General features: G+C 35.5%; 1 protein-coding gene across 2 annotated transcripts in view; it reads right to left on the reverse strand.

Annotated features, from left to right (window-relative positions):
- The window catches only part of LOC102221726 (vascular endothelial growth factor receptor kdr-like), a 58,636-nt gene that overhangs the window by 37,782 nt on the left and 2,085 nt on the right, over positions 1-18,769 (reverse strand). For both annotated transcript variants that reach the window (XM_014468930.2, XM_023328687.1), the window contains exons 2-9: positions 10,998-11,082; positions 9,377-9,585; positions 5,512-5,639; positions 2,859-3,009; positions 2,650-2,786; positions 2,399-2,570; positions 2,164-2,290; positions 1,136-1,299 (exon numbers count right to left, since the gene is read on the reverse strand). In XM_014468930.2, the coding sequence (XP_014324416.1) occupies positions 1,136-1,299; positions 2,164-2,290; positions 2,399-2,570; positions 2,650-2,786; positions 2,859-3,009; positions 5,512-5,639; positions 9,377-9,585; positions 10,998-11,082 (1,173 nt within the window). The remainder of the gene's footprint in view (positions 1-1,135; positions 1,300-2,163; positions 2,291-2,398; positions 2,571-2,649; positions 2,787-2,858; positions 3,010-5,511; positions 5,640-9,376; positions 9,586-10,997; positions 11,083-18,769) is intronic.

An 18,769-nucleotide genomic window follows, 5' to 3' on the forward strand; every position in this document is an offset into this window, starting at 1 on the left:
TCCTAGTTCAAATTTTATTTAAAAAAACCCCCAAATAAACATAAAAAAACCACATATTAAGCACCTTTTGCTATCAAATTACTAATCAGTTAATTGATAAATAATCACCAGATCAGCCCTGAACTGTATTGATGCAGAAAGCATTGAGCATTTTACATGCAGATGTTGGAAGTACTTTTTAGATGGAGATGCATCTTTTGCTACATAAGATCAAGTCTTCACCAAAGGAATGCTACGTTATTGCATTTTAATAAAATGTTTAATCTGAATTGTTTATTTGCGAATTTAAATGCGTTGCTGTATCGCAAAGAAAATGATTAAGTGGTCAAAAGAACAAAAACAGAATGTACCCATATTTATTCAATCAGTTGATTAATCATCAGAATGATTGATAGCATAATCAATTACTTAAATAGTTCTTAGTTGTACAAGGTTGAAGTATGAACTGTGAAAAATCCCACATCCATCCAACAAGCATCTATTGCTCGTTCATAACTTCAATCAAAACCCACACAGCTCTCTAATCGTTGCCAGAAATATTTCTTTACTTTTGTTTATTTCTGTCTGAGCACTTCCTTTTTTTTGTCATTTCGATAACTAAAACTGGCACAAAGCCTAACAGTCAGGGATCATGAATAAAGATTACACACGCCAGAAGGGGTCCAATTTTTCCACTTTTTGGCACGCCATCGGGATTTCTCAGAAAACTTTAAAGAAGCCAATAGAAAAGGTTGCGCCGTCTCTCCCCCACCATGGCAAGCAGTACCTCTCTGTTCTCTATAGAAAGCAGACTACCCATAACAGGCCTAAAATATTTACAGCCTCAAGTGTTAACGGCCATCAGCATCGCTCATAAAGTCATCAAAACACTGAAACCCAGGTCCTTGTACTTGTTGCATGAGACATTTTGTTTCTGTGAGCAGCGCTGTCTGTGTATGCACATGCGAGTGGCACAATAGTGCTCTGGCCCTTCAGAAGAGCCTCAGTAATCAACTACAGCTGCCTGAGCTACGTCAATCCAGCGCTGGAAACAACAAGCCCCCAAATTCCTCTCATTCTGGAGCTGCTACCTGCCGTCCAGAGCAGCTGGGCCTCAGTCCGCATTACCTCAGAGCGCAGCGCAGCGCCGGCCTACCTTCAACGATCAGAGTGTAGCTCAGATTCCTGAACATGTCCCGGCTGCCCACGGTTACGGTGTAGACCCCAGAGTGCCTGTGCTTCAGTTCAAGGATGGACAAGCTGTTGCCGGACATCCTGTAGCAGGTTGAGTTCTTAAAAATGCCGACGCCGTCTTTGTACCTGATATTTGGAGGGAGAAAAAAAATGTAGTCATGATGATTGAATAATTTATTGTTATTGTTATCTGAAGCAGATTTTTGAAATGTAGTTGCATACACTGCAAAAACACAAAATCTTACACTGCAAAAACACAAAATCTTACAAAGTATTTTGGTCTTGTTTCAAGTGCAGCTATTTTACTGTTCTTGAAATAAGACAAAAATAACTTACGATCTGAACCAGATTGTAAGTTTACAAGTTATTAAACTAAGTTAGCTTACTAAGTTGACTTAGTTACCTAAGTTTAGTAAACTAACCTGTTAGTTTGCAAGTTTACTAACTTGTAATCTCCATTATGTTGGCTTACTAACTTACTTTAGTAAACTAACTTAGTTTGCTACACATTATTTCAAGTTTACTAAGATAATTTGCACTAGACCAAAAATACTTGATTTTGTGTTTTTGCAGTGTAGGAGATCGTCAACATGCTCTCACTGCTACAAAACAAAATCTAACCAAGTATTTTTGGTCCAGTGCAAATCATCCTACTAAACTTGAGATAAGACAAAACTAACTTATTAGTAACATTTTAGTAAGATAAAGGAGCTTGTTTTAAGTAAATAATTACTTAATATATATTTTTTTAAAGTACTAGTTCCACTCAAATAATAAGACATTTTTCCATGGTATTGCCCCAGTTTCAAGTCCTTTTCTGGTTCATGGATAACAAAACACATTCCCACAGCATGATGCTGCCTCCACCATGTTTCACCATAGACGAACAATTAGTTTTCAGATACAAAGAACTTGCATGTAAGGTCAAATCGTGTTCTCGTCTGACCAGAAAACCTTGTTCCACTTGTTTTCTTGTAAACGGTAACCTACCATGAAATCACGTCTGGTAGTGGCAACGCTTTGACTTTGGGCTCAAAAACAACACTCTTTGTATCCTCTCGGACAATCACTACGCCGCTATTGCTGTGCTTATGAGATATGTTGAGGAATGGATGCTCTGCAGCAGAAGAGAAATTATAAATAAAACAAAAACCCACTCCAGCACGGATAATATTCAAATTATTCTCATATCATTACAGAAGAACCCCTGTTACATCATGCTTACCATAGACAGTTACTTTTGCTGAAGCATTGTAGTATATTGTTGCATCAGTCGCAGCTTTGCAGAGATACACTCCTCTGTCTTCCATTGTTATGTTTTGCAACACCAAAGTTTTGCTCATTTTGATAATACGATCACGTGCCAGATCGACTTTGGTCGTATGGTATCGATTTTCCTGGGGGGGAAAAAAAGCATCATAAACATCATTACTGTACGTTTTGACGGTCACTTTTACAAAGCCAGGCCTTCCTTACTTTAAGCTTCGGAAAATCCCAGGTGAATTTTATTCTTCCGTTTAGGCTGGTTTCCCCGCTGCAGTTCAGGACAAGCGTGTCGCCAACCAACACTTTGACACGATCTGGTGTGACTTTTAAATGATTTACATTTGTAGCTGGAGAACGGAGGAAAATATGTTAGTAAATGTTACATTTTCAGCAAATTTCAGAATAAAATTTAAACTTACAGAATTTACGTGGAATGTAGGAGGAGTGGAAGTGAATCCCACCGACCTCAGTGCTGCAGGTGAGCAGCTCATAGTAAGCATAAGGAATCTTGAACCCCACTTTGGGATCCCACACCTTCTCTTTATCCGTTTCTCTAGAAAGATTTGGATTCTGTAGTGATAAAGGCAAGGTCATTTGTTTTAAGCAGCATACTGAAGCTCTATAGGATGCATAAAACATATTAGTTAATTTTTTTTTTTTTGCATAAAATCATTCTTAGATGATAAAATTTTAGTCTGCTCAGTTCTGCCTATTTTGAGCTCCTTTCATAATGAAATGCTATGGAATAACATAAGCTGCTGCTGCTGACCACGTCCCCAAACCCTACGCTTGCACGTGAAAATGGCTGCAAACACATGCGCAATTATACAACCGTACATCTTTGAAAAGGCTCAGTAGAGCCTCCTGCACAACCAACAAGAATGCAGCAAGTGGTTTCTGGATGGTAAGTCAATAACAAAACACTCTTTCCAGCAAACAATGTGGTAAAATTAGATGGCCAAATATGCTGGAGCTTTGCTTGGGTTGCTAGGTAACGGGCAGAATTCTGCTGGGGTTGCTAGGTAACGGTGCAGTACAACTTAATAGGAAGGTTTTTGACATGGCTCATTTTTCAGACACCAAAAAACATTAACTTATTGGCAAAAAAGTGGCTTTTTAAGTGCTTGTGGGTTTTTTTAGAAGCAGTACAGACACAAATGGACATATAAAGACGTGAAAAATATGTCTGGTAAACATCACTGACTGCAAAGAAAAGCTTTCAACTTCATTTAATATGTAACTTCTGCTTTACTAAGATCACCTGGGGACTAACATCTGCTAGAGTGAGCATCTAATTAGTTTTACTGTGTATACTGAGCGTGACCTCTGCAATCATTCATGCAAGTGGAGCACAGAGTCTGGCAAAGCTGTACGTGCCTGCTCCTGTTTGTTCTCAAGTCAGGAGACAAGCATTGGGTTGGGACAATAGGCAAAGGATGAGAAGGAAGTAAGGAGGCCAGGAAGGAAGGAAGGAACGGTGTCATAGTTGTAATAAAAACAGGAAGTTTGTACAATCTGTGCCATTAGATTCTGATGTGATAAACTTTAGATGAAATAATGAATGGATATTGTTAAATGCTTTATACCTGCCATTTCCTGAACCTTGTGCTGTTTCTTTTCTGTTACATTTCCTGATGCTTAGACAAGATACGAGGCTAAATTTGGTCCCAGGGTCTATTTCTGCAGATGAGAGCTCCTGGAGCACCTTCCTGTCCTCACAGGAAGCAGACAACATGACTCTGTTTACCGCAGCGGAGCTTGCTCATTTACTGGAGCAAGGTTTTGGAAAAAATTCACTTTTAGGAGTATTTTTTTACTGTGCTGTACTTTTTAATTTTAATTTAATCTTAGAATGAAGAACCTACTTGACTAAAATTTCTGGATTCTCTGCCCACTGAATGAAGAACAAACATGTTTTAAACAAAGACACCTGCAGTTTGTGTTAAAGTTTCATATGGTGTTAAATGATTTGCAAACATTTTCCTGATTTTGTAGTAATGTTATGTGCATGAATTATTTTCATTTTGATCTTTGAAATACCAAAACTCCCATATAACTTTATATTTTGATCCATTTGATGATGGCATTTTTGAATATTAAATAATGGATGGTTTGAGGAGACTTTTTACCAAAACACAGTTTACCTGAATAATTTCTTGACCGGTTAATTTTACTACAAAAAATGACCTTGTTTTCACCAAAATATCACCAAACACGGACAAACACCTGCAGTTTTTCTTCTTAAAGTTTTATATAAAAAAAAAAACAGCTATTTTTGCCTGATTTTTTGTAATTATGTTATCTATATCAATTGTTTCATGTTGGTTCTTAAAATACCAACATTTCCACATAACCTTATATTTTGGTCCATCTGATGATGTAATTTCTAAATTTTAAATTATGAATATTTTGATCATGCTGCAAAAACACAATATTTTATCATGTTTTTTGGTTTAAATGCTACTTGTGCAAATATATTTGTTACAAGTTTAATTTCACAAAGAAATAAGAGTTTATTTTAAGTCAATAATGAAAAAGTACTAGATCTATTTGCAGATTATTTAATTTATGACATGGGAAAAATTTATTATTGTAAGTGAAATAATCTGCCAATGAAACTAGGACTTTTTCATAAATTTGAAGGTATTATTGACCTAAAACAAGGTTATGTTTCTTGCTACAAAGTTACTTGTAAGCTAGTTTTGTCTTACTTCAAGTCCACTAAGATATTTACAGTAGAAACCAGACAAAAAAAAACAAATTGCAAAATTTAGTGTTTTTGCAGAACAATAGTCGCTTTTTTACCAAATACTTTCATACTCTTTTGTAAGTTCTCTAAATGGCTTCTTTTTACTTTTACTTGAGAAAAAATATGTTGACCACACATTAAGTGTGGGAAAAAGTTTCGTTCATGATGGAGACCCTCCACAGACGATAAATAAAGACTCCCTGCTGTTAAAATAAAAACAGTTCTGTTTTCTCAGATGATGCACTGCGTGATTTTTCAGAGTTTCTCATGAGCGCTCACGACGATTTAACCTCCCAAGCGGAAGAAGTGCGAACGTTTCTTACCGCTATCAGGCGTACAACAGCATCAGGTGAGGTGGTCCTGCATGGCACGACGAGGGAGGTATCATGTTGGTAAATGCTCAGAATCAGAGGTGTAAGGGTGTGAGGCTCAACAAACGGCTGTTTAGGGTCTACGAGAGGAAAAAAGCCACCAAAGTTAGCATCATATATGAAAATATGCAGCAGAAGAAGCCATTGAAAAATAACTGAGATTCTTATATATACATACAGTATATAAACAATGTTTTCTCTCCAGATTAAAACTTCCAGATGTTTCAGTCCTTCATATTTATTATGAAATATTAAAAACACAAATTTAATTTGAAATTATGACAGATAATTACAGAATAAAGAGTAAACATAAAGAGTCCAAGCAGACAAAAATAAAAGCACAAAGAATGAAAAACAAATAAGAATGGAACAAAAGAAAGAAAGGAAAAGCAATAAAAAGAACAAAGGAAGAAAAAAAGAAAGAGAAAGAAAGAATTGTAGAACTAAAGGAAGCAGGAATAGAAAGAAAGATTGAAGGAAGAAAGAGATAAAGAAACAGAAAGACACAAAAAAAGAGAGAAACAGACATAATGAAACAAACAATAATCTTGTTTATCAGAAAGCCACTTTAAATTTGATCATTTCTTTGTTTTAAATGTTTGCATTAATTTATACGTCATAAAATCTAAATTAAAAATATATACAGAGGCCGAATTAAAACACCTGTCATAATCAGTATATTTATCACAGTATTGTTCAAAGTGTTAGGAACAATTGATGCTCCTCCAACTTTATCCATTTGTATTTCAGGTTTCTGTGTAGCAGTCCATCCCTCCTTTACAAATAAAGTCTGTGCAGCCATACTTCACTCAGAGTCAGTTGGGATTGTCTCCAACTTCCCATGACGCTCCAAGGATTGGCACATATTTTTATTATTGCCCGAGCCTCCCAGCTGGACGGCCTGAGCTGAAAAAGGACAAAGTCCAGGAATTCAACGCAGAGATGAACCGATTAGTTAATTCTGCCCAGATAAGGCTGCAGAGCCCAGGAGGAGCTCTTAGCTTAGCGCCTGCTGGGCAGCCAGGCATCAAACTACAACGGTGGGAACTCAAACAGTCTGCGATCGGTGTGAGGTCAAGCATTATTGGCGTGATGAAGGGACTTTTATCTGAGAAGTAAGCGTGTATCATAATCTAATAAACAACTGAGGGTCTTTGAAAATAGTTTGCCAGACTAAACACGGGCAGAGTGGAAACCACATTCCCAGAGCAACAGGAAAGGAAATGAAGAGTATCCAGCTTCATTCGAACGCAAACCATTTCTTGGACTCAAATCTAAGAACTCTGTATTTATATAAACTTCTTAGCTTTGGAGTTTCAGCTCAGGCTCCGTTTGAAGAGTACGGGAACTGTAACCGGTGCGACGTAATGCTTTAGGGACAACTTTGGAAAACAGTAGCAGGAGCAGGAAATCAGTCAATGACCAGAGCTTCCTGTGCAATCAGGCTCACCCTTTAACCTCCAGGAGAAACCACAGCACAAACTGCTCCCTTCTCTCTGTTTCTCTAAGGAAACCAGAGGAATAACCAATGAAGGAGGCTGCAGACTACCAGAAAAATGGAGAATAAGCACAACTCTATATAGCTAGAAGTGCTTCTTGTGTGCATTAATATTTAAGCTATTCTGCACCAAAGATTATCAAGAAAGCTAAATTTAGGGTCTGAATATGTTGAAAAAGGTAAAAAAAATTATTGCTTTGTTTCACAAGGACTTATAAATATTTGCTTTTAAGAAGAAATGCAAAAAACATGTTGATGCCTAACATTATGGGAACCTTTTGTTTGTAGTTTTATCTTATTTCAGTTGTACTAAGACATTTGCACTTGAAACTAGATTAAAAATACTTGGTAGGATTTAGAGTTTTTGCAGTGTTCGTCTCTATATTTAGAGCAGAGGTGTCCAAACCTTTTTGTCAAAATCATTGAGTCTAAACTAATTTTTAAAAAAGACTAAAATAAAGCAAATAAAACATTCTGTATGTTCATTGTAGATCCAAAACTTAAAAAGGATTTTGTATGTTAGCTGTACTAATCAACATCAAGTTTAAAACATGTTTTAGTTCAATCAAGCAAATTTATTCTCGATAAAATAACAGGATTTGGGTCATTTTCTTTCAAAACGTTTGATTCACTGCAAAAACACCAAATCAAGTATTTCTTATCTAGTTTTTAGTGCAAACATCTGAAATAAAACAAAACTAACTTACAACTAACTTTTCAACAAGATGTAGAAACTCCTTCAAATTCAATAATTACTTAATATTGATTATTAAAAAATTACTTGTTCCATTGGCAGATAATTGTATTTATATCATGGGGAAATATCTTTTATGTGAAATAATCTGCCAGTACTTCTCTGAAATCAGTTTTTCTTCTTTTTCATGTTTTCTTCTTGAATCTGGGACCATTTTTCATAAAAAAAACAGGTTTGCAGCTTTGACTGACGCTCCGAAGTTTTGCGGCTCATTTGGGATAACCTTTGACCTCATGGTTATCTCTCAGGTTGATGCCTAACCCTCTCTGGCTTGTCTGAGTGTTTTGCTGTTATTTCTTGGCAGGTCTTCTGAAGAACAATGTTTTCCCTGTTTCTACAAATCTAGATTTAATAGTGTTGTATGACATATTTATGTTTTTTATTTTAGATAAAAGTAGTTATTCAAATATATTTCTCCACTTTGTCTCACTTTCTAACATGCTTAGAGAATAATTTGTTTTTGTTATGTATCTCAACCCTCTTGCTTTACTGAATAATTTTTGTAGATATAAATCTTATTTTTGAATTACTTTGACGTTGATGACACATAAGTTGTCCAGGTTGTTTATTTTGGAGTGAATATAAGTTTTTAATGATTTCTTTTTTAGGTTTTTTTGAATGAAATAGAGCAATCTGTGTTCTTTCAGCACTTTTTATGCATCAATTTCTATTGAAAATACATTGTTGAATACACCAACCTTTAAAATTAGATGTTTTTATTTCATTTTCTGGAGCTGAAATCCCTTGAAAGATTTATTTTTTTGCCACTCTAGATAAAGATGTTTGTTAGGTACATTAAATCTACTAATTTGTATATGCATAAATAACAAATAATCTACTATTGCACTGCAAAAACACAAAATCTTAGAAAACAAAACTAACTTGTAAATAACTTTTCAGCAATATATAGGTGATTGTTTTAAGTCAATAATTCCTTGATATTGATGAAAAATACTTATTCCACTGGCAGATTATTCCACTTATAAAAAGGGTAAAATGTCTTATTATAGATGAAATAATCTCCCAATGGAACAAGTACTTTTTCATCAGTATTAAGGATTCTTTTTTACTTAAAATAAGCTGCCATGTTTTGCTGAAAAGTTATTTGTAGGTTAGTTTTGTTTTATTTCAAGTGTAATAAGATGTTTGCTCTAGAAACTAGACCAACATACTTGGTGAGAGTTTGTGTTTTTGCAGTGTGGTCACTTTTTCTTAAATTTGCACAGAAAAAACTTAACATGCAAAAAATAAATTCTTGAAATTTTGGTGGAGAAAAAAAGTCTAAACTGCTTTTTTGATAAGGACTGATCTGTATTTGCTTTAATAAAAAATGGAAAAAACATTTGATGCATAGTATTTCTAAAGGGGAAAAGGAGAGTAAAATAGATTTTTTTGGATTTTTATACAATTTTATAACGTTATTCTCTCATCAAAAATATAGCTGGAGTGTTGCTCTGATTGATTAATTTAAGTATCTGGCAGGACCAGTTCTTAAATCAGGTTTTAAAAACATTGGAGGCACGCATTGGGCCAACATTTTGTCAGGAGTGTTTCCTCTGTCTCACCTTTCACATAGATGTAAACTGAGGTGGAATGCTCTGAGCCAGATTTGGAGTAATTGCAGGTATACGTCCCCGTGTCGTTGGCCGTTAAGTGTGTAATTGTGAGTCTGCTGCAGTGCGAATAATGCTTGGAGTCACACTTTTCCACATTAACACCCTCCTCCAATTGGATCAGTCGATTTGCAAGGATCCATTGTAAGATGCCATGACCTCTGAAAAAAAGAAAGAGAGAGAGAGCGGCGCAGATGATCATATTTACCAACTATGTGCATATTTCAGAACTATTTTTAGTTAAAGTGTCACAGCTGGCAAACGGCCTTGCAATCTTTTCGGTTCAGGACGACAGCGGCTGCTTCCCCCCCTTTGGGGATTTTCTGCCCTGATGTTCATCCTGAGTTTATTTGGAGTTAATCTCGAGTCACCCGATACCTTGAACTTTCACATGGGAACATGTTTCTCTTGAAAGACGTGCTCAGCTAACACATTCTTTCCACGCAGAACCCATTTTAAAACTCTCATTAAAGCGATCCCAGAGGAACATCAAACATGTCAAGTATGCCGTAGACTTTGCCTGCAGAAATTTTGGGTTAACCAACCTTTAGTTCTCATCCAGTGACAGAAAACAACGCAGGCCTATATGCCTCCGAGAGGCTCGCCATATATCGCCTTGTAGGGAAGCATTACATTAGATAGCCACTAGTTTCTGTGCATTCTTTGCAAGCCTGCGAAATGATATAATGCCCCAAATACTTTATAAATGTGAATGTACAGTAGTACACTTGGGTCCCACGAGCTCTGAAGGAAATAGCGAGAGGCCGATAAATTTGGACCACCACCACTGGTTCCTGTCAAACACTCTCCCCGTTTTGCTGTGGTTGTTTATTTTTCCTCTGGTCTGCAGCCTCATACAAGACATAAAAGCAAGACAATTGCATTTTTGAACTCTCTATTGGGTGCTGCTGTGAAAACAAATCAAAAACTAGATAAATGTGAACTGGATTTCTCTGGTTTTGTATGGTGATTGCAATTAGCCATTAATGGTCACGCCTTCAAAACCAAGTCCACCAAAATACCAACAGATGCATAAAAATTAATAAAGTTTCATAATAAATATTCATATTTTGAATATTTCTTCTATGAAATATTTACTATGTCAAGTTTTTTAAGACCATACACTGCAAAAACATAAACTCTTACCAGGTACTTTTGGCCAAGTTTACTGCAATTATTTTAATACACTTCAAATACGACAAAACTAACTCACAAGTAACTTTTCAACAAGACATATGACATATTTTAGTATTTTAAAAATACTAGGATTTGAACATATTTCCTCATGTTATAAGTGAAATAATCTGCCAGTTGAAAAAGTTCTTTTTCATCAACATTGAGGAATTATTGATTTAAAGCAAGCTCATAAGTTGCTGAAACGTTACTTTTAAGTTAGTTTCTTCTTATTTCAAGTGTACTAAGATAGAAACTAGACCAATAATACTTGGTAAATTTTTGTGTTTTTGCAGCGTAAATCTGGTTAATTATTATTTATGTTAAAAATATTGATAAGACCTCATGCATCTTTGGGGAAGTGTAGACTTCACCATCACTGGTGTGTTGCGCTGCATACCTGCAAGTGAGGTTCAACGAGTTTCCCTTATGACGAACCAGTGGATTATCAGAGGGACGGATTTTAGGATCCCTGTCCACATGTCCTGCAAAGACACATAAACACACACAGCTCAGCATTTACAGTCCCTCATTAATGGTGTGTGTCAGTCACTATTTCTCGCTAGGAATGCAAAACACCGGTGGAAATTCCCATGATTCACCACATTGCTATGCTTTGGGTTTCTTTCTTTTGTGCCGTTCTGCCGCTGCCTCTGCAAAGTGGTGGCCCGCTGCGTGCGTTTCCGGCACAGGAGGGCAGGTTGTTGAGTCGGATGGAGGTCCAGGCCGAGCAGCTGCTCGGACAGAGTCAAAGAGCTGCTGCATGTGTCAACCAGATTCTTTTTTTTATTTAGACCTTGTATTCTGAATGTTTGATTCTTTCTTCGCCGTCTTCTATCACTGTTTGTCCTGTCGGTGAAATATGTTTCAAATCACTTCCACAAAAAGCTAAAATTATTTCAGAAACACGTTGTTACTGCTCTATATGTTATTTTATACTGGTCATGTAATATTAAAAATATAAATTGAAAAAAATTATATTTTTCCAATTTATAAATTTGGGAAAATGTATATATTTTTTCAATACATTTTGATAAAATTTTAATACATTTTCATATTTTTTTCCGATTTAAAAATGGGGGAAAAAACTATAATTTTTAACATAAAATTTAAATGTTATAAATTTGGTAAAATTTATAAATTTTTAAAATAAATTCAAGTAATTTTTTTAATACCTTTTTCCCACATTCCTAAATTAGAAAAATGTATCTAAATTTTTTTTATAAATTTTAAATTTTATAAATTCTGGAAAACAATTATACATTTTGAAAGTTTTATAAATTCAAAAATTGTATGAATTTTTCAAATGTTGCCAATTTTTGGGGAGATGTCAGTTGGTTCATAATCTGTAATATATATAAAGACATTGTTTTACATGGGGATAATATTATCCTTGGTTTTCACAATTACTGAAGAAAAGAAGAAAAAAAATTGTTTTTTTAATTAATTTGATTGTATTTTTAGCAAAGTTTTTTATCCACAAATGTAAATTGAATAGAAGAAATCCTTGTTTTGTGAGTTGGAATCTATTTAACTACTTTCAGTGTATTATCTAACTTCAACTTATGTACACGAAGCTATAATAACCCCTGGCTGTTGTTGCTACTTCTATATGGTATACTGTTCTTTGTACACTTGTTGCACCTCGTTCTTTAGTAACAATAATAATAAAATATCTCTTTGCAGAGTCTGTTGAGAGGTCTCTCTGACAGAGGAAGCGCTGTGTGATTCCCCCTGATGTTCAGGAGCGATCACAGACCCTGATGTGGTTTCCTTCTTTTCAGAAAATCCCTGAACAGACTGACACGGCAGCCCAGAACACGAACTTTATCAACTCTATCCTTCAAACGTGACCGTCTTTGGGGAGGGCTAAACAATGAAGTCGCATAAACCCAAGCTGGTGGACATGCATGTGTAAGCACATATGCACCTGGAAACCCTGACAAGCACAAAGCGTTTAGGAATACACACACTCTGCATGCTGGCCAAGTATTTTCCTATTATTTGGAACAGCTGTTGTGCTAAGAATGAGCCAGCGTTGGCACTGGTACTTAATATCCACTTCCTAACCAAATATTACAACATCATTGTTTTATTGTTTAAGCCTGAGCAGACTGGGAGGGCTTTTCTCTCACACACTGTCATGTTGTTTCACCACATAATTTTAACTACATCAGAGATTTTCTGCTTTTAATGTCTCCATACCGACCCATAGAACCATTTCCCATGACCCCAAACAGTTTATTGGGATTTTACTTGATAGAAACTATAAGGTATTGTGAAGTGGAGGAAATGTTATACTTGGTTTTCTTAGTTTCTTTAGTAAGAGAGTTAAAAGTGAAAGATGGATATGTATTCAGCCTCCCTGAGTCAACGCTTTGGAGAAATACTTTTGTTACATTTACACAGTGGAGGAAATATTCCTCTGATCGCAGCATGATACTGCCATTACCATGTTTCTTATTACAAATAGTGTTTTATGTTTCACTTTGGTCCGATGTGATCAAAGCCGAGGTAAAACTGATTTCTTAGGACTTAAATTCAACAGCGGCTTTCCTCTTGCCTCTTTTGCATAATGACAAGTGTTGGGTAGTAACTAGTTATATTTACTCAATTACATTTATTTGAGTAACTTTTTTGAAAAAAATTACTTTTAGGAGTATTTTGCTATGCTGTACTTTTTACTTTAACTTGAGTAATTTTATTTTGAAGTATTTCTACTCTTACTTGAGTAAAATTTCTAGATTCTCTTCACAATAATTGAAAAACAAACATGTTTTAACCAAAAATTCAGCAGACACAGAGACACACCTGCAGTTTTATAACTTTTACTTTGACGGAAACTGATTTGGAAAAATTTCTTTTGCCTGATTTCGTTATTTTTTGTTTCTTATATTAATTATTGTCATTTATGTCCTTAAAATACCAAAATATCCACTTCATTTTATATTTTGTTCTGTTTGATGATGTAATTTTTAAATATTAAATGATTAATTTGATCAGTTTCTCATTATTTGAGTAGACTTTTAATCAAATACTATTTTACTCGTACCTGAGTAATTTATTGGTCGGCTATTTTTTACTTTTACATGAGTAAAATTATGTTTTAATATCTCTACTCTTAGCTAAGTATAATTTTTGGGTGCTGTGCCTCCTCTGTCTAAGACTAATTGTTATCTTAATTCCCTTCCAGAGCTTTTAATCTCTCCTGAAAAATACTTTTTCCATTTGAGATGTTCAAACGTTGGGATGAGTTTTTTCTGCTTCAACCTTCCCCACATCTTTTTTCCTGACCTTTCTGCTGTATTTCTTCATCTTTGCGATGCTATTTGTTTTCTAAAGAACAGCATCTGGATTTATACTGAGATTAAATTACACACAGATTAATTCTGTTTGCAATTATGTGATTACTGAAGGAAAACGCTGGACTGGATTTCATGTAAGTGAAGCAGAGAAAGTGAGAAAAAAGTTTCATTTTTTTTTCTTGGCTTGTTGCATTAAATACCAATGAAATACAGCTTGGGTCAAACTGAAGGCCCGGGGACCAAATCTGGCCCGCTGTAGCTTTTTATGTGGCCCTCTAGACTCCAGACATCAAACTACATCAATAAGTCCATAGAGTTTTTTGCAAATCTGCAAAATTTTAACAAAATTCCTACAAAATTCACGTGAAATTCCCGCAAAATCAATTGATTCTCACATTTTTCCTAATTTTACAAGAAATTTTCTTCAAAAATTGTCAAAAACATTTAATTTAAGTCTATTGTAAAAATTCTTGCAAATATTTCTAAATTAGCACCACAAACTTTGTGATTTTGATAGCAAAAAACACAAAAACAATCACAAAATCCTGGAGGGACTGAAAATTTTTTCGATATTTAATTTTAAGAAACATTTACTGAGCATATTATAATAAAGCAGCTGTTTATTAATATTTTAACAGTTTAATGGATTTTATCGATACCTTCTGGCCCACGAGCCCTTTAAGAACTTTCAGATCTTGATATGGACCAAAATGAAAAAGGTTTGACACTGCTGTTATGAACTTAAATAAATAAGACTGAGTTATATTTTGAAAATCAAAACCTGCCAATAGAAAAACGATGTGAAAATTGGGCATCCTGTCCTCTTAAACTGAGATAATTTCTGCCCCTTTTCCTTGGTAATGAAATACAGATGGATGAAACAACAGGGGTCACAGGCATGAAAATAAAGACGAGAACAAAAAAAGAAAGAAATCTCATCGTTGTCTTTCCCACAATTCCCACCTGCCGCTGTCCAGCTCTGACCCTGCAAAGCATCCAGACACTCCTAAGCTCCTGTACCAGCTGTGTGATGCATTCCTGCTGGATATTTTCTGAAGAATCCCAGAATTTGTGCTTATTTTGATGGTTCAAAGGCCCTGGAGCTGGTTCCAATTAGCATCTATTACAGGGAAAGAACAGGCTTGGATCAAACCGTGTTAAGGAGGAAGAGGGCGGGTTATTTTCAGCTCAAGCCACTAAGATTATACCAGCTGAATAATATTAGAGGTGGAAAAATGCGTGGTAATTGCAGTGGAAACCAAATAAACACAATATAAAATGATTTATAACCTTTGTCTGTGATTGAGACAGAGAAAATGTTTCCTCTTTTAGATCAGATATGATTACTTAAATGATTTTTGCCAGAAAAATTAGAGGGATTTTCCTTTGACTTTCTTGAAATTCAGAAATTTACGTACGTGCTCTTTAGTCACGTTTCTGGATAAACATGGTTCCACTTATTATAAAAGCTTGGTTATAAAAAGATGAATATATTGTGTTGTAAATAACATTTTCCTTTGTTAGAAAATACGGTTTGTAATACTTTTATCCTTAATACAAATACAACCATGCATCACTTTGAGAAAACGTAAGCGTAACAATTCAACTGCTTTCTTTTTAAATAAAACATTTAACAAATTTCGTGAAGAAATAGAAAGATAATGATTTAAAAGTTATGGATGTTTGTAAAGGCAAAGCGTTACATAAACAGAAGTCCTGTGACAGGAAAGACCTCTGGCAGCAAGTCATCCATTTTGAACCGTGCGTGATAGTCGCTTGCAACAGCTGTTGCATAATAAAAACCAGTATTACTGTAAGAGATGACTGTAGAGTCACTGAATCAAACAGGAAAACCCAAGACTCTGCCCTTCAAGTGCTGGAAATAATATGCGGAATTCCCTTTTCTTCTGAAGAAAATACATCACACCTTCCTGGCTTCCTGTCCTGTTATGACAAATTATGACAAAGCTGGCAGAGAAAAAGGGAATCTATCTTTTATTAGTTTGGTTTTTTTGGAATGCTAGTCAACGATATTGTTCTCTTGTTCAACCTTCATGACAATAAACAATATTGAGATTGGGATGTAAGATACGGCATAAAATTCATATCACAATGTACAGCTCTGGAAAAAATTAAGAGGCCACTTAAAATTATAGATTTCTCTGGTTTTACTCTTTATAGGTTTGAGTAAAATGAACATGGTTCTTCTATTCTATGAACTACTGACAGCATGTCTCCGAAATTTCAAGTAATACTTTTGTATTTATTTGCAGAAAATGGGGGAAAAAGCTCAGTAACGAAAAAGATGCAGTGCTTTCAGGCCTCAAATAAGGCAAAAAAAAACAAGTTTAGATTTATTTAGAAACAACAATACCAACAATACTAATGTTTTAACTCAGGAAGAGTTCAGAAATCAATATTTGGTGGAATAATCAGGATGTTTTCAATTGGGTTCAGCGCAGTGGGCTCTTCATTTTTTCCAGAGCTGAATATTGTGATATAATTTATATAAAATGTATATACCCCCACTGTCTGATCGTGACATCTGCCGCACTCCATCTGAGCATCGCGCTAATACCACGGGAGGTTAAACCTGAGCTAGGTTCAGATAATTTATGCTTTTTTTCATTTGCCTTTTTTTTTTAAAGGTTTTATTGGCTCTAGTGGCTTTTATTTGATAGTTAATTGATAGGAAAGTGAGTAATGAGAAGGGGAAGACATGCGGCAAAGGTTGCCAGGCTGGGAATCAAACCTGCGACGGCAGGTTCGATATGGAGGCCGCGTCAAGGACTAAGGCCTCCATATGTGGGTTGTGCTTAACCCCGGCGCCACCACAGCACATCCCAACAATTAATCTGTCTTTTTAACGAGCTCTTCCTTTTCTTCCTGCTTGCTCTGTTTTGTTGCCAACCGGTTACGTCATCAACAAGTTTTACCGTGGTTAGCCGTGGCTACAGATCTCTATCACAGGCCACATTTCTATCACTTCTACAGTTTATATCCACATTCCTAATTGAGAAGGAGATAAATTGGATTTAAATGCTGCAAAATTGGATTTATGTTTCCTAAAATCCCAGCACTATCTCCACCATAGCCACCTGCCATAATAAGAAACATTTGTCCTGCAGTTCTCGTTCACAAGCAGACTTCTTAACCTCTTCTCCTTTTCTGCCAACTGCAAGGTTATGACAACAGTTACTGCAAGCGTCTTTTTTATTAGTCATTTATTAGCCTGTGGAGATTTGGGGGCAAAATGCCTTTGACTCCTCTTAAAACAGCAAAAGAACTGAACATCTGGACAAGATGGGTGGCCAATCTAAGTTATATAAAGCTGAGATGAGCCAAGAACCAGGAGTCTCCTGCATGGGAGTCCAGATAAGTAAACCTAAAGAATTCCTGCTCCATAACGTGTGATTAGGGCAGGCAGTTAGACAGAAGCGCCATGAAATTAAAATTCCCTGCAGGACGTAAGGAAAATATATCGCTGTATGCATCCAGATGGACCAGATGTCCTAATAGTCCAATAAGAACCGAGACATATAGAGTAATTTGTAAAGAAGGACGTCTTGGGGGGAATGATTTTTCTTCTTCTTGTTTGACAATCCATGTCGGGGTTTTTTTTGTTTGTTTTTTGTTTTTTTGCCGATGCGTCTCAGACGGTGCAGTGAGACGCATCGCCAGCGAGCAATGAGTCCCCGCTGAACTCGGCTGACCTCTCGTCACTCCTGTTATTACGTGTATGAGGGAAATGCAATAAATGAAAGCAATGTAAGACTCCACATTTATAAAAAAAATATGATTCTCAAAGCTTATTTATGAAATCAGAAGAATTTTTCCTCTTGCAGGAAGAAGAGTTTAACTGCCGAAGGTTATAACTCAACCTGAAGCAACTTAAAAATTAAATATTAACAAATTACCTAACTTTGTTCCTTAGGCTCCATAATTGACAAAAAAAGTGCTTTTATGCCAACATGAGTCACTGAATTGAAAGTAACTGTTCAATTCACAGTTATCTATCAGATTCTACTTTATTCCAATTCAAATATGTGTCTTTCAATAGCAGATCTTCAACTGTTACTGCAGGGAATTATGGTGTTCACCAGGGCTCTGCTTTAGTTTCAGTTTAGTTTGACTTGCAAGTCCTTATTCTGAGCTTCATTTTTACAATATTAGCAGTAAAGTTTATATTTGCATAAATTGTTATGCTGGTGACACTCAGTTATTTACATTAAACAGATCAGTAACTAATGCTACATTTTCAAACTTATTCTGAGAAAATAATAAGATCAGTTCTAATTTATATAATATAAGCAACACAGTCTTATGTCTTGTTACAGTGAATTATGGTGTCCCTCAGGGTTCTGATTTAGGCTCAATTCAGCTTTTCTTACACATGCTTCATCTGAGGGCTTCTTTTTCACAACATTAGCAGTAAATATTATATTGTATCACTTGTTAAGCTGATGACACTCAGTTGTACCTCAGTGAATCCACACAATACTGATCAGCAACTAATGCTACATTTTCAAACTTATTCTGGAAAAATTATTCGCTAGATCAATTCTAATTTATATCATAAGCAACATATTCTCAGCTCTTGTTACAGTGAATTATGGTATCCCTCAGGGTTCTGATTTAGGTCCTATTTTATTTTCCTTTTACAAACTACCTTTGGGAGCAATATTGTGGAAGCAGTTTGGGAATAATATATTTAATTAACATAACATTTTCTTCCATTGTCACAGTAAAAACACCCAGTGGTACCTGTAATTTATTCAAAGTCTGTCAGTTATGAAGCTACAGGCTTGTCTTGAGGATGCAGAGCTGGATGACTTATAATTTTCTTTTTTCAAACCCAGATCTCTAA

Source organism: Xiphophorus maculatus, chromosome 23 (assembly GCF_002775205.1).
Source record: "Xiphophorus maculatus strain JP 163 A chromosome 23, X_maculatus-5.0-male, whole genome shotgun sequence".
NCBI lineage: Eukaryota > Metazoa > Chordata > Actinopteri > Cyprinodontiformes > Poeciliidae > Xiphophorus > Xiphophorus maculatus.